Genomic DNA, 17,335 nt, shown 5'->3' on the forward strand with positions numbered 1-17,335 from the left:
TAGGCTACCTTTGCACACCATTCCTCGTCATTTAACGGAACTGCAAAGTCTTGCTTTTCGACGCCAATTCCTTCAAGTGTACTTAGTAAGTAACACGGTTTTAATAAAACAATTTTACTAACTGAGGTATTTTGAACAAGATGTTTTTTTTTTTTAAATCATATCCATTTCTACATTGTGCAGCAATAACCTGTGTCACTGGTTAGTTCACAAAATTACCATTACGTATAAATGTAAAACGTCAGTCACAGTTTTTAGTTATATTCACCGTTTTTAGTTAAAACCACCTTATTGTTTTATGTACCCAAGTTTTGAAGAAGTATAAAAGACTAAATAGAACGGTAAAACATACGAATTGTAAAATAAGTTAATATATGTTGTCAACAAATCACACATTTCAAGAGGGCGCTGTAGATTGGTATGACGTACACTGAAGCTAGATGTGTTGTAACTATAAACAGCGGCCTAATTATGAACTCAAACTTTGACATAAATAGCCAAGTTGGGACTATGTGTTTCTGTAAATGGTTTTAGTGTCTTAACTTGCACTTATTGGTACGTATTTTATGACTGGTTCACATTTACAATTTATAAAACTGTATATTTGATAAGGTATGCATGTCACCTTATTACAAATGGTTTTTTATTTGTCTTTTACCAGTGGATATGACCAGACAATGAATGAAATCGGTATGTACAATAAACTCTATTTGCGACTGATTACTACTTGAAATAAATACAGTCGTTAGGCACAACAGCTTCTCCATGGAATCAAACTTCGCCTTATTGTGCTGATCCATATAACTGACACGTACACAGCGATATTATTTACGTCATCGGAGTAGGGTCACAGGTCCGCCTTATACCCACCCTATAGCATGTAGAACCCGTGGTCTAGAGGTAGCGGTCCAGGGTTCGATCCCCGCCACTGCCTAAATTTTGATAAATAATCAGCATTGACGGCCGAAGACTTCCGGCATAAGAAGTCAGCCTCATTCTGCCAACGGCCTTGTCAAAGAGGGCGGAGGAGCGGATAGAGGTTCAGGGCACTCTCTTGTCCTAGGGGTGGGAAATTGCCCCCCAAGGCGGAAGAATCAGCAATGATCAACGACATGAGGATACAGAAGGCAATGTAAACCACTGCATTAAAGACACGTAACGTGTATCCACAGGACATGTGGCCTGTAATTGAAGAAGTGTCATGATGATCTCTCCATTGGCAAAAGATTCCGGAATAGTCCCCCATTCGGATCTCCGGGAGGGGACTGCCAAGGGGGAGGTTACCATGAGAAAGAGATTGAATAATCAACGAAAAGATAACGTTCTACGAGTCGGGGCGTGGAATGTCAGAAGCTTGAACGTGGTAGGGAAACTATAAATTATGAAAAGGGAAATGAAAAGGCTCAGTCTACATATAGTAGGGGTCAGTGAAGTGAAGTGGTAGGAAGACAAGGATTTCTGGTCAGATGAGTATCGGGTAATATCAACAGCAGCAGAAAACGGTATAACAGGTGTAGGATTCGTTATGAATAGGAAGGTAGGGTAGAGGGTGTGTTACTGTGAACAGTTCAGTGACCGGGTTGTTCTAATCAGAATCGACAGCAGACCAACACCGACAACGATAATTCAGGTATACGTGCCGACGTCGCAAGCTGAAGATGAACAGATAGAGAAAGTGTATGAGGATATTGAAAGGGTAATACAGTATGTAAAGGGGGACGAAAATCTAATTGTCATGGGCGACTGGAATGACGTTGTAGGGGAAGGAGTAGAAGAAAAAGTTACAGGAGAGTATGGGCTTGGGACAAGGAATGAAAGGGGAGAAAGACTAATTGAGTTCTTTAACAAGTTTCAGCTAGTAATAGCGAATACCCTGTTCAAGAATCACAAGAGGAGGAGGTATACTTGGAAAAGGCCGGGAGATACGGGAAGATTTCAATTAGATTACATCATGGTCAGACAGAGATTCCGAAATCAGATACTGGATTGTAAGGCGTACCCAGGAGCAGATATAGACTCAGATCACAATATAGTAGTGATGAAGAGTAGGCTGAAGTTCAAGACATTAGTCAGGAAGAAACAAATGCAAAGGAGTGGGATACGGAAGTACTAAGGAATGACGAGATACGTTTGAAGTTCTCTAACGCTATAGATACAACAATGAGGAATAGCGCAGTAGGCAGTACAGTTGAAGAGGAATGGACATCTCTAAAAAGGGCCATCACAGAAGTTGGGAAGGAAAACATAGGTACAAAGAAGGTAGCTGCGAAGAAACCATGGGTAACAGAAGAAATACGTCAGTTGATTAATGAAAGGAGGAAGTACAAACATGTTCCGGGAAAATCAGGAATACAGAAATACAAGTCGCTGAGGAATGAAATAAATAGGAAGTGCAGGGAAGCTAAGACGAAATGGCTGCAGGAAAAATGTGAAGACATCGAAAATGATATGATTGTCGGAAGGACAGATTCAGCATACAGGAAAGTCAAAACAACCTTTGGTGACATAGAAAGCAACGGTGGTAACATTAAGAGTGCAACGGGAATTCCACTGTTAAATGCAGAGGAGAGAGCAGATAGGTGGAAAGAATACATTGAAAGTCTCTATGAGGGTGAAGATTTGTCTGATGTGATAGAAGAAGAAACAGGAGTCGATTTAGAAGAGATAGGGGCTCCAGTATTAGAATCGGAATTTAAAAGAGCTTTGGAGGACTTACGGTCAAATAAGGTACAAGGGATAGGTAACATTCCATCAGAATTTCTAAAATGATTGGGGGAAGTGGCGACAAAACGACTATTCACGGTGGTGTGTAGAAGATATGAGTCTGGAAATATACCATCTGACTTTCGGAAAAGCATCATCCACACAATTCCGAAGACGGCAAGAGCTGACAAGTGCGAGAATTATCGCACAATCAGCTTAACAGCTCATGCATCGAGGCTGCTTACAAGAATAATATACAGAAGAATGGAAAGGAAATTGAGAATGCGCTAGGTGACGATCAGTTTGGCTTTAGGAAAAGTAAAGGGACGAGAGAGGCAATTCTGACGTTACGGCTAATAATGGAAGCAAGGCTAAAGAAGAATCAAGACACTTTCATAGGATTTGTCGACCTGGAAAAAGCGTTCGATAATATAAAATGGTGCAAGCTGTTCGAGATTCTGAAAAAAAGTAGGGGTAAGCTATAGGGAGAGACGGGTCATATACAATATGTACAACAACCAAGAGGGAATAGTAAGAGTGGACGATCAAGAACGAAGTGCTCGTATTAAGATGGGTGTAAGTCACGGCTGTAGCCTTTTGCCCCTACTCTTCAATCTGTACATCGAGGAAGCAATGATGGAATTAAAAGGAAGGTTCAGGGGTGGAATTAAAATACGAGGTGAAAGGATATCAATGATACGATTCGCTGATGACATTGCTATCCTGAGTGAAATTGAAGAAGAATTAAATGATCTGCTGAACGGAAAGAACAGTCTAATGAGTACACAGTATGGTTTGAGAGTAAATCGGAGAAAGACGAAGGTAATGAGAAGTAGTAGAAATGAGAACAGCGAGAAACTTAACATCAGGATTGAAGGTCACGAAGTCAATGAAGTTAAGGAATTCTGCTACCTAGGCAGTAAAATAACCAATGACGGACGGAGCAAGGAGGACATCAAAAGCAGACTCGCTATGGCAAAAAAGGCATTTCTGGCCAAGAGAAGTCTACTAATATCAAATACCGGCCTTAATTTGAGGAAGAAATTTCTGAGGATGTACGTCTGGAGTACGGCATTGTATGGTAGTGAAACATGGACTGTGGGAAAAGCGGAACAGAAGAGAATCGAAGCATTTGAGATGTGGTGCTATAGACGAATGTTGAAAATTAGGTGGACTGATAAGGTAAGGAATGAGGAGGTTCTACGCAGAATCGGAGAGGAATATGTGGAAAACACTGATAAGGAGAAGGGACAGGATGATAGGACATCTGCTAAGACATGAGGGAATGACTTCCATGGTACTAGAGGGAGCTGTAGAGGGCAAAAACTGTAGAGGAAGACAGAGATTGGAATACGTCAAGCAAATAATTGAGAACGTAGGTTGCAAGTGCTGCTCTGAGATGAAGAGGTTAGCACAGGAAAGGAATTCGTGGCGGGCCGCCTTAAGTACGTGAATAATATTTCGTCCGCTTTATAATGTTTTGCTACTCAGAATCCACGCAGCTCTTGTTGATGGCAATGGTGTTTGTGTCGACAGCAAATCACGATCGGCATCCACTCCGGGGAGGTGGTGACTGGCGTGATCGGGCACCGCATGCCGCGCTACTGCCTCTTCGGCAACACCGTCAACCTGACCAGCCGCACCGAGACCACGGGCCAGCCCGGCCGCATCAACGTCTCTGAAGATGCCTACAGGTAGGTCCGAAACGATACTGAAAACCAAAACACCATCTGCTTTTTCATGGGCGCTGCTGCAGAATCTCTGAAAGAGCGGATAAACGTGTACATTGATAAATCACAGCATAAGGAACAGCAGTCTAGTGTAGATATGAGGATGTCTATAACACATATAGGACTGTGTGTACTGCAGAGGAACACGCAAAGCAGATTATTACAATAAGGAACGCAAATGCTTCAGACAGACTTTTCATATTTTGAGGGCGTTCGTAGTCCATACATATTATAAAAAATATATGCACGTATTTATGTTCTGCATATCCTTCTAAACCACTAGACCAAATTCATCCAAACTTGCTACATGCATCACTTACTATCCGTAAAGAAACGCTATGGGGATAAAAACCACATACCTATCAAAGGGGCGAGAGTGGAAAATAAGTGTAGCCCATTATGTGTGAACACTCTTACTTCAGTCAACCAGTATTTGAGAATGACAGCACTTAGTGAGTTGCAACAAACTTTACACACATTATTTCGAACCACTACTAAAAGTTTTCTTGCTGACAACTCTCAAAAAAAAAGATTAAAGAAATAAAGTTTACGGTTATTACACTTTCGTTGTTCCTGCAGGAAAACTGCTGCATTAGGGACGACGTTCTAGATTATTACTTCTTTACTACTAACTGTACTCACCACACATTTTGCAGAATATGTTCACATATACCACCGAATGTACCTACAAAACTGTATCATTATATGACACACAGGTCTGGGCACACGCCGCCATAAACACAGAAATGCGTGAAAAACTGCAACATCGTACATGACGTTCAAATTCATTACTTCTTTTCTACTAGTTTTATTCGCAACGAATTTCTCAGACAGGATCCATGTATACTGCTGAATTTACCTGCAAAATAGTATCATTCTATGACCCATAGGTCAGGAGATGTGATGTAATAAACATTGTTCTGCTTGAAACCGCAGGGTGACATTCGCTGGAGATACTGGTGAACTATATGTACAAATATGTGTGAAATATATTAAATGTACGTGACATGTGTTTACGTGGGCAAAGCCAGGAGAAGACGCTCCTCCCAACCCCATGGATCGACTCCAACCAGACTTGGTACACATACTATTTGTATTTCCTATCTGGAAGAAATACTGTGGGAGTAGGAACCAGCAGTCTTAAATCGGAATATGGGTGATAGAAGGGGGTACGAGGAGATGAAAACAGATATTGCAGAGGAGGAGATGGACTGAGAGACGGGGATGGGTGAAAAGGAGGAGGTGGATATGGCATGTGTATGTGTGTGTGTGTGTGAGTGTGTGTGTGTGTGTGTGTGTGTGTGTGACAGAGAGAGAGAGAGAGGAGAAATGCGGCTATGGGCAGAGGGAGGAGGAAAAGATGCAGAGAGAGAAGAAGATGGAAGAGGTGGATAGAGATAGGGGAAAGGAGAACACGGACAGAGTTAAAGGAGCAGAAAATGGACAGTGAGAGGGGCAAGAAAGAAATGGACAGACAGAGGGACAGGAGGAGATGGATAGACAGAAGAGAGAGGTGGAGATGTACAGAAAGAGGTGGGAGCGTGAGATGGACTTAGATTGGGGAGGAGGAGATGGATAGAGGGAAAAGTAGCAGATTGATGGAGGAGGAGGAGGAGGAGGAGGAGGAGGAGTAAAGGGGAAGGAGAAGATAGACTAACAGAAGATAGGAATAAATACAAACCCAAACAATACCGAGTCCTCAGCTACTGTGGTGTTACCGGTGTTTGGAGATTTGCCCTCTTCGCACACACCTCAAGAGCTGTATGATCGTCGCTCTGGTGAAAACGCAAATTCTTTTGCTTACTTTGCTTCCGAAGCAAGGGCTGGATATGATGCTATTTAATTTTAAAAGAAGCAAATTGTTCAAATAATAGTCCCTGCTTTCTAGTGTGTTAAGAAGCATAAAGCATTGTTGGCCTCAGAATATGCCTGAAATAGCAGTATGTACATTTATGCATGTCTTCATACTACTCATGTAAATCAAAACACATACCTAGTTCCTCAGACAGAGTTTTTTCAATACTACTTTAATACAAAAAACCTTAGGTAGCTTAAATATATGGAATAATAACATAGCAGTATGTACATTTATGCATGTCTTCATACTACTCATGTAAATCAAAACACATACCTAGTTCCTCAGACAGAGTTTTTTCAATACTACTTTAATACAAAAAACCTTAGGTAGCTTAAATATATGGAATAATAATTAACATTTGGAGTGTGGTTTATAAATGATTCTCTGGGACATTGCTTTCCTTTTGAACATGGAAGCACCGTTTTAGCTTGTCGAATGAAAATACAGCATTAGTCTACATTTCAGCGACGGAAAACTGCTTCCACATCCAACCATTATACAAAAACTATTAGTCTGTAAAATGCAGGTCAGTGTTACGAAATTATCACGGATGATTAAGGAATCTACATCCAGCTGCAGCAACACTTAGTTACGTGCTCATTGAATTCTATATATTTATATGTTAAGACTTTTATCCACATTTATTCATACAGGGTGTCTGAGGACGTATTATCAGTATTCAGGAATATGTCAGAACGGCCACTCGAAGCAAAAAAGTCTAGTAAACATTGGTTCTAAAACGCATACTTTAAGAGCTTTGAGCAGTTGCTGAGTAAAGGACATGTGTTTCACAGTAGCGAAAATCATAATTATGCTGCTGGCATTTGCTGACACTGCAGCACTAAACATTAACCTCATTGTCTATTCTGTCCCGAGACATTTTTCGTAAGCCACAAGAAAGTCAAATTCCAGTGAGCGCATTAACACGGAGTATGTCGTTTTTTTCTCAACCATTCAAGTATCTATTTTTTCCTGTTTTTTTTAACAGTCATATATAGTTAAGCAGAAACAACTGGTTAATCGTTCTTCGACATCTAGGCTTCCTGAAGTCGCGTTACCGAGTGAAAATACGTGGTCGTGCTGAAAACTATTGCTTCCGAATTTTTTCAGTTCGTAATATTGGTTGAGATATTACCTACCATACATATTACTAGGTCGACTTTCCCTCTCCGATGGAGCACTCAGCCGCTAGAGCACTCAGAATTGTAGCGTGTAACTTGGCGGTATGTAACATAACTATGTCGGTGCGTGAGACAGAGCATGCGGCAATCGAGTTTCGACATAGGAAACGTGCCTGCAACTAAAATCCATAGAAGAGAGAAAGCTGAATCAGATTTTTTCGACATCAGTAATGTGCTACCTTGTGTTGTTTGTACTCGTGATAGAGGAAACGGTGCTGCTACCCTCAACGAGTGTGACGGAACTTAGACTTAAAGAACATCTATAAGGACTTCAGTTTGGTAGTGATGAAGCGGTGCTAACAGAGGTGAGGCTGTGGCTCTGTCTACAAAGTCGAACATTCCACAGTGACGGTACCAACAAACCGGTCACCCGTGGGGAGAAACGTCTTCATCATCAGGGTGATTGTGTTGAGAAACAAAAATGTAGACGTATGCATAAAGGTGTAGAATGTGGTGTCACCACCAGACACCACACTTGCGAGGTGGTAGCCTTTAAATCGGCCGCGGTCCGCTAGTATACATCGGACCCGCGTGTGGTCACTATCAGTGATTGCAGACCGAGCGCCGCCACACGGCAGGTCTAGTCCAGAGAGACTCCCTAGCACTCGCCCCAGTTGTACAACCGACTTTACTAGCGATGGTTCACTGTCTACATACGCTCTCATTTGCCGAGACGACAGTTTAGCATAGCCTTCAGCTACGTCATTTGCTACAACCTAGAAAGACGCCATATTTAGTTGCTATTCTGAACAGATAATATTGTGTATCGTGTACCGTCAAGAGCGATGTTCATCATTAATGGATTAAAGTTAAGTATCAAACTAATTAAGTCCGCTTTCGGAATTCTAATTCCTTGTCATGTTCCAGACCTCACGTCAGTAGAGTCCTTCCCTCCTCACGCCAGCCTGCGTGAGCTAAAGCGCGTGCTTTTCGGCCCCCACTAGTAACACGGTGTAGGCTCTTCTGCCAACACAACATAGAATGTTAATAAAGTTTATTTTATTGAAAAAAAATTTTTAATTTTGGCACGAAAAATTTGGAGGCATTACTTTTCAGCCCGCCCTTGGACTGACGTAACTGTTGGTAGTGTCTTAGTGGCTTCGATATACTGAAAGCCTAACATTATAGTGTCGTTAAAAATACTAATCTTGTGGAAGCTCCTTTTGTTCTGGCGATGTCGGGAAGGAAGTGGACATGACGTCTTCGCAGCAGAAATTTGCGAACACTGCCAGCTCGAGGATGGGCGCCCAGACTAACTGGCGCCCGGCGACCGCAAATCTACGACAGAACCCGCTGTCTGCGTATCTTCGTATCAAAATATCTCCGGTAATCGTGTAAACAGTCGGTCTCTAGATAAATGGTAAGAGGGAACGCGATAATCAGCTTTGTTGTTTTAAATGGAACTACTATGGTTATATTTCTATATGACTACTGATGTAAAAAAAGTCTGTGACAAAACCATTGCGTAAATCCGAGAAGGAGCTGTGGAATGAAAAATGACACTTTTTCTTGCTTCCAGTTAAATGGTGTAATACCTAAAAATCTTTGCTGCTCTCAGGGAATGTGTTTGCAAACTATTTAAGAGATAGAAATGTAGTGGAAGGAAAGAGGGAGGGCTGGGATGAATTTAGACGCTAGTTAGAAAAGAATGTTACAGAGCTAAAAGGATCATGCATGGAATTAAAAGGAGTAAGAGGAAAGAAAGCAATTACGCAAAACTAGTGAAAGGGAAGAATGATGAGCTAGAAACGTAATCGCAGAAAATAAGGAAAAGATGGAAAGAATGCTGTGACAAACTACTAAATTTTGAAAAACAGCACTGAAAGGGGAGTACCAGTATGGCACGGGGATCTGGATCTGGAAGAAGAGAAAGACGTTACATAGTTAGTAGGCCTATCACTGAGAAAAGTGAAACAGGAAACGCATCTAGGTTAAATGAGATAAATGTGGAGACCTACTAGGCTACATTGGTTATATAAATGGCTAGAGGCATACGTACTCAGAAATGAGCGCTTGGTTAATGGAGAAAGGAAAAAAATAACTTCAGTGTTCAGGAAGGGAGACAGGAAAGTATGTGATAACTTTGAAGGATCATCACACTTGTATCACAAGTAGCAAAAATAATGGAGAGGATACTGAAATAACACTGAAGGAAGTCAGTTGGAAGAGGAGCAGTAGGGCTTTCGAGATGGTAGATCAACAGTGAATCCAGTTTGTAGTACGAGACAGTTGATGGAAAGGAATGGGTGCGCGGAAAATACCTGTTGACGACGTTTCGTGATTTGGTGAAGATTTAAGAAAGTGTTCCTAGAGAAATGGTTTGGGAAACCTTGAAGAGAAGGAGAGTTAGAAAAAAACAACTGAAAGTCTTCAAGCATTGTACGACAAAAATTTCAGCTATATCCAGACCCAAGTTGAAAGAACTGATAGGTTTAGGACTATTACGGGGTTGACATTGGGAAGTGTTGTGTAGAAAATTTTTATTTGTCACAGTGATAGATGAAATTGTGAAAGACACAAAAGAAATTCGTAGAGAAAGGGAGACGTTATTTTCCGACGATATTGTGATGTGGGGAACAAACAGTAATGAAGTACATGAACAAAAATAATCTTAAACAAAAAAAATAGAAACATGGGGAATGAAATGTAGTATGGAGAGGTGCAAGACTGTGGTGGTAACCGGAAGAGGCAGAGAAGGAAAAGGACTAACTAACATTAAATAACAGGTTATTGAAATTGTGGACAATTTTAAATATCTACGAAGAGTGATGGAAAATACAACAATGGAGACAGCAGTTAGCGGTAGATGCAACAGGGCAATGCATTTTACCACTGTGCGAGCGGCTTAGTACGAGAAGGGGAGGTGCCAATGAAGTGTAAGGAAGTGTTGTATAATACGTACTTAAAGCTCATATCTACATACGCATCGGAGACCTGGATAGTGATAAGAGGAGAGGGGAGTAGAATCCAAAACAGTGAAGTGAAATACCTAAGATGTTTCGGGAGAAACGAGAAGAGACATAGTGAGAAATGAAGGTGATGGGATTGAAACTGGAGTGGAAAAGCTTAATGAGAGAATTGAGAAGAACAGGTTAAAATTGTTTGGACATGTGAATGAATGGAAGATAGAAGAACACTAAAACGAATTATGGCGTCCAGGTTTGACTAAAGGGCAAGAGGAAGACCTAGAGCAAGATGAATTCATTCAATAACAACGAGTTTTAAAAGAAGGTATCTGTTCTGAAGGAGAAGAATGGTAGAAAGACAAAGATATGGAAATGTACTATAAATGACGACGTCCTTAATATCAGTAGAGGTCTGAATTTCAAAAGGTGGAGGCACTCAGGCAGACGTGTATCATACAGTTAACAGCTCTCTCCCTACAGTAACGATGATCTCCTCTCTGTTCATCTGTACAAGCAACAACTATTTTTAAATATTCTTTAATACCCTGTGTTGCGAGGAATCCACGATGAAGGATCAGTGTCGAAGATAGAATATATATGACATGTCAAGAGTCAAACAAACGGAGAGGTGTAATTATTAGCTCTTTACTGCTTTTACGCATGGCATGCTCTATAGGTACATAATACAGTTGACAGGGAATTCACAACTTCAAAAAACCTTGTTTGGCTTTCCAGTGACTGAGTAGTTGCAGGTTGTTTACCACAGCTACTTTTCCCAGCAGACTGGTAACTGACCAAGTAGAGCCATTGTCTTAGGATACTAGCAGTGATCTGTTTATAGCGAATGGTGTTTCTAACAGAGGTCTCTTTCTACTTATTCTCTAGTTTTTTCGTGTATTCTTAACCTAATGTATTATATTTTCAGGCATATTATTATAGATCCCCAAAATACTAATATTTGTACTCTGCTGCGAATTTTTAATAACGTCATAAAATTATGCAAGTGTTATTAGCTACAACTTCGACCATTCTCCTTTACAGCAATATAAGAACATATCTTAGAATTCAGAAAGGATGCACATTTGACGTACGACAACTTAGTTTTAGCAGCTAACTAGAAGTTGCCTGCGTGGCACAATACGAGTATCTTCATACGGGCCAGTTACAAGCTGCCTACCATGTGATCCGCGAAGACGCTCATCTTTATTTCTGTCTGATGATCTGCATTTCACTTTTCATGCAGAGTACGATTTGAGGTAATTCAGTAGTGAATGGATCGCTGTCAGCACTTGGGTGAACGTCAGCTGCCGCACTTGCAGCGTGTTCCTAGGACACCAGTACTAATGGGATTCCATGACCAAGAGGATTAAGGCGCGCTATGGTTTCCCTGCGTCGGCAGTCGCTCATTCGCTTCGCAATGTGGCCATTATCCCTGTCTTTCTCGATATCCCTCTCACCGAACTACTACTGAAGTGAATAAGGGCGTCCACAGCTCTCAAAGGATATCACTATATGTTATATGTTTCTTGAAACTACAGTAATTATCTCTACAATCGTGTAATAAATTAATCTTCATCATCAACAGCGGCAGCATGATGTGTTCTGACGTGTGTGCAGCGCCTGCAACGCAAGCTAAGCATCTTCCATACTCTCTTCTTCTTCGACATTCTTTTAATTTTGTATCATATTGTATTCCACTTAATATCATCTATTAGACAATTTCTTATCCGTCCTGTGGCGTTTTGTTTCTTGACAATTCCTTCTATAAAAAATCATATATTACGTAGTCTGCCCTCACTGATTACTCTTGATTATCATAAACTTACACTCCTCGTTCAATCTGTTTATTTTCAGTGATTTCAGATTCTGTAAATTTGCCTTTCATCATGGCACCTTCCTTTTTCTTGCAGGATTAGATTTCAAAGGTTTTCAGGGCTGCTCGTGGCAACGGCCAAGAACAGTCTTAGACAGGGTGGTCAGAAACACTCTGAAAATCTTGTAAGGGTGTTACAGGATAGGTTGTGCTGAAAAATAAAGGTTAAGAAAAAAAATTTCTCACGTTGTGCCATTTCCGAGTTCATTAGCATTGCAGTTAGCCAGTCAGGCCGTTGCGAGCAAAAATTCAAGCAGCCCGCCAGACGGAATTACTGTCACTTGTTCTCATAGCATAGATGGTAGTGCACAAGACTGCTCAGCTCGGGTTCGATCCTCGCTACCGTCCTTTGTTCAATTTTTCTATCGCTCTCTTGTTCGGTTTTAGGAAACCACTCCGAAACGGCGCAACGTATCGAATTTCTTAACAATTATTTCTCAGTACAACCTACCCTGTAACACGCTTAAGGGGACTCGTTCGTGAATAACTGTCAAAACATCGTTCCTTTATTCTTGTCTTTAAACATTTTCTGTATTTTTCTGAACGAGAAAAAGTTAACTTCCAGAGAAATGGACCACAGAAAGTACCAAAATTAGAGGAATTTAAAAGTGGCTGCGCGCACCACGACGTCCCCGTGACATACAGTCAGCTATGTTAAATATAAAGTTTTGCTCTCATTCGCGCCAAATCAACAGCAAGCAATAACTAAACTCTCAATATTAACAAAAAATAAGTAACTGTAAACCCTTCGTACGTTAGCCAACTTAAGGTACTAAAAAGTCATAAAAACGATACAAATGGACGTGATCGGCTTGCAGAACAAAGAAATAGACAGCTTGCACTATTACTATGGGCAAGCCATAAGACAAAATAAAAATGACCTTGAGGGAATGGAAAAGGAAGTATGGGCTACCTTCTTTCACACATCCTCCACAGACGACAACCCACGTCACGCACTCTCCCCACCTGGCAGTGATTCACGGTGTGGCTACTGCAGGACTGTTACTCAAGGGGAGACCTACAAAATAAAATTTCTTTGCCGTGTTTACATGGTAGGATTCAAAATTCAAATGAAAGTTTCAACAATTGTGTATGGAAACTGACACCGAAAACTATTCTAGTAGGACTAAATAGTTTCAAAATAGGTGTGTTAGATGCTTTTCTACAAGTTTCAATGATGGTGCAGTGTCAAGGATTAATGATATGGAACTGACAGAAGTGCCTGGTTGACTAAATATACAGAGAGCTCTAATAGCCATTGACCGAAGAAGACTCTTCGAAGCTGAAAAATCGGTGTTGGAAGCCACCAAAGAAGCAATAATAAGAAGAAATGGTGTGAAAAAGAGAAGGGAGGAAGAACAACACAGGAAACAAGATGAATGTGGGCCTGGGATGCATTAGTGCCATTCAAGTTTAACAGAAAAAGCAAGTTTTACCTTTAACTTGAATTTACTGAAAGTTAAATTATTTCACGTTCTAAAAACTATTAAATATGGAGAGATGAAATATTGTATTCAGTCTTAAAACATGCTTAACGGAAAAGAAGACTAATCTTGCGACTTAATTTTGAATATAAAATGTTTTTTGGAGAGAAACCCTCAATTAATTTCCAAAATTTTTAATAATCATACCTAAAATTTTTGTAGCACAATTTACGACAGAACCATCTTTTCAATAGTCTGCTTTAAATATAATAGTGTAAATAACTTACAAGAAAATAATAAACCTTCTACTTTGTTTGAATTTTGAGTAACGTGTACCTATGATGCACATAAATAATGAGCGTGGTTTGAAACTTCCTGGCAGATTAAAACTGTGTGCCGGACCGAGACTCGAACTCGGGACCTTTGCCTTTCGCGGGCAAGTGCTCTACCAACTGAGCTACCCGAGCACGACTCACACCCCGTCCTCACAGCTTTACTTCTGCCAGTACCTCGTCTCCTACCTTGAGTTCGAGTCTCGGTCCGGCACACAGTTTTAATCTGCCAGGAAGTTCCATATCAGCGCACACTCCGCTGCAGAGTGAAAATCTCGTTCTCGAATGAGCGTGGTTTATTTCACATGCAACAAAAAAATACAATTTTAAAAAAGTGAGATTTTCCCAAAAGATGTGTTAAAAGATGGTAAGCATTATATGGGCTTTCAAACTTTATTCTTTGAGTTACACTGTTTAGAAAACTGTCAATTCTTTCAAGGTTTACCGTAGTATTCACGGACTAGTTACCTTAAGAGCGTTTTAGACTGGTTCTGACCACACTTTACAAGATAGCAATCCACTCGAGTCCGCAGCTCGTGGTCGTGCTGTAGCGTTCTCGCTTCCCGCGTCCGGGTTCCCGGGTTCGATTCCCGGCGGGGTCAGAGATTTTCTCTGCCTCGTGATGACTGGGTGTTGTGTGATGTCGTTAGGTTAGTTAGGTTTAAGTAGTTCTAAGTTCTAGGGGACTGATGACCATAGCTGTTAAGTCCCATAGTGCTCAGAGCCATTTGAACCAATCCACTCGAAATACGTCTCTGATCTCGCCCTCAGCTTACGACCCATGCGACCAAAAAAATGTTCTTCCTCTATAAAAACTTTCGCGTGCCAATACTATTCTTATCGTAAGTCGTAGAATGGTCTCACAAATCGTGCAGTCCTGATTACTCAGCTAGAAGCGTCTTGTGAACTTCCACAAAATACTATTCAGTATAGTAAATCGGCGTTCCTGTTGCTAAACGTGTGTTTAGTTAATAGTTCTGGTCAAGTTTTCGATCAGTTTCAATGTCCGAGCTGTAGTACATGATTGGATTCTTGGAAGGGGACGAAAACATGCATCCTTCTGGTAGGAAAACTTTGGTCTGAAAAACGGAACACAGCTCTGTTAAAAAAAAAAAAAGAAAAAAAGAAACAAATTTGAGTCTAGGAGTAATCAGCTATACGCTAGACAATTTATTACTGGATTTTTTTTATGTCTTCGTTCTTCAGACTGGTTCGATGCTGCTCGCCAAAATATCGTCTCCTGTGACAACCTCTTCTTATCAGAGTACCAATTGCACCCTACTTCAAGGATGTATTTCAGTCACTGTCTTCCTGTAGAGTTTTTACCTTCTACAGCTCCCTCCAATGCCATGGAAATCATTCATGACGTTTCAACACATGTCCTAGCGTCCTCCTTTGTGTCAGTGTTTTCCGTATGTTCCCTTCTTCACCGATTCTGAGAAGAACCTAATTTCTTATTTTATCACCTGACTTAATTTTCAACATCGCTCCATTGTACCTCATCTCAAACAGCTCTTTTTCCGGTTTCTCCACAGTCCATACAATGCAATGTTATATCATACAATGTTATGTTCCAGACTTATATTCTCAGTGATTTCTTTCTCAAATCAAAGCCTGAGTTTGACACTAGCAGACTTCTTTTGGCCGGGAATGTTCTCATTGCCTGCTCTGGTCTTTTGTCCTCGTTGCCTCATCCGTCGTGGACTATTTTGCTTCCTAAAGCAGAACTGATAGTTATCTAACAATTCCTCAGTTTTCTTTTCCTTCCTCTGTGCGTTATTCCTGTTAGTAGCTTTGATGCATGAGACGTTAAGCTGATTGTGCGATTTCGCTCTCATCTGTGCTTGGTGTCTTCGGAATTGTATGCATGATATTTGACCGAGGATTTGATGGTATATCTCTGGATTCGTAGATTCTATACACCAGATTGAATAGTTTCTTGGTTGACATTTCCTCTGAACTTCTTATTTTCCTTGTGCCTTTTTCCCGCTTTTCGCGCAAGGTTGGCAGGGTTAGTAACGGATTTGGTGCGATTAGTTTAAGGGGTGCGTGTAATGTTAGTCTCGTGGAGGTCAGCGAGGTTTCTCTGATGTTTGCGAATCGTGTACCTGAGGCGGGACTTGGGTACCAGACAGGTATTCAGCTACATGGATGTGAGAAACCTCCTGAAATCTCATCTAGACTGGCCGGCACACCAACACTCGTTAATCTGCTGGGCGTATTCGGTCCAGTGGCTGGTGCACCTTCCCGTCCCGCGCTTTAACACGCACGGCTGCCCTCGCGTACTGACTTTTGCCCCAATGACTTCAGAAATTCTAACCCTTCTGTCTTCCTTGATCGCCAAGTCTTTCTGTCATTGAATTCTGACTGTAATACTGCATACCTTAGGTCTTCCATAATAACTTCGTTTCTTCCTCTACCACATCAGACAAACCCTCCATCTTCAATGTAGTCTTCCCACCTATCCGCTTACTTCCCTGGGCTAAAAGCTCAATTCCCAAAGCACTCTTAATTTTGACGCTACTCCGTGAAAGCCGGCCGTGGTGACCGAGCGGTTCTAGGCGCTCAGTCCGGAGCCGCGCGACTGCTACGGTCGCAGGTTCTAATCCTGCCTCGGGCATGGATGTGTGTGATGTCCTTAGGTTAGTTAGGTTTAAGTAGTTCTAAGTTCTAGGGGACTGACGACCATAGATGTTAAGTCCCATAGTGCTCAGAGCCATTTTTTTTACTCCGTGAAGGTTGTTTTTAATATCCTCTATTCCCAATCAGGCGTACGAGTATAGTGTGTCTGTAATGACATTTTTTTTAAGTCACTAGTTTTCTGACTGGTCTGATGCGATCCGCCACGAATTCCTCACCAGTGCCAGCCTTTTCATTTCAGAGTAACACTAGCAACTTACGTTCTCAACCATTTGCTGGATGTATTTCAATCTCTGTCTTCCCCTACAGTTTTTACCCTCTTGTACCGTGGAAGTCATTCACTGACGTCTTAAGAGATGTGCTACCATCCTGTCCCTTTTCATTGTCTGTATCTTCAACGTATTCTTGTCCTCTCCGTTTCTGCGCAGAACCTTTTCATTCCTTACTTTATCCGTCCACCTAATTTTCACCATTCGTCTGTAGCAACATATTTCAAATGCTTCGATTCTCTTCTGTTCCCACAGTCCGTGATTCACTAACATACAACGTTGTGCTTCAAACGTACGTTCTCAGAAATTTATTCCTCAGATTACGGCCTATGTTTAGATTTGTAGCCTTCTCTTGACCAGGAATGCCCTTTCTACCAGTGCTAGTTTGCTTTTGATGTCCTCAGTGCTCCACCCGTCAT

The 17,335-nt window shown here is 41.2% G+C and overlaps 1 protein-coding gene and 1 non-coding gene across 2 annotated transcripts in view; one reads left to right on the top strand and one right to left on the bottom strand.

Annotated features, from left to right (window-relative positions):
- Nucleotides 1–17,335, top strand: part of LOC124805068 (guanylate cyclase soluble subunit beta-1) — a 214,547-nt gene that overhangs the window by 183,203 nt on the left and 14,009 nt on the right. The window contains exon 13 of the mRNA XM_047265492.1: nt 4,240–4,397. Coding sequence (XP_047121448.1) covers nt 4,240–4,397 — 158 coding nt within the window. The remainder of the gene's footprint in view (nt 1–4,239; nt 4,398–17,335) is intronic.
- Nucleotides 14,069–14,143, bottom strand: Trnas-cga. Its single transcript has one exon. It is a non-coding gene; the product is annotated as a tRNA-Ser (tRNA).

This window comes from Schistocerca piceifrons, chromosome 7 (genome assembly GCF_021461385.2).
Source record: "Schistocerca piceifrons isolate TAMUIC-IGC-003096 chromosome 7, iqSchPice1.1, whole genome shotgun sequence".
Lineage (NCBI taxonomy): Eukaryota > Metazoa > Arthropoda > Insecta > Orthoptera > Acrididae > Schistocerca > Schistocerca piceifrons.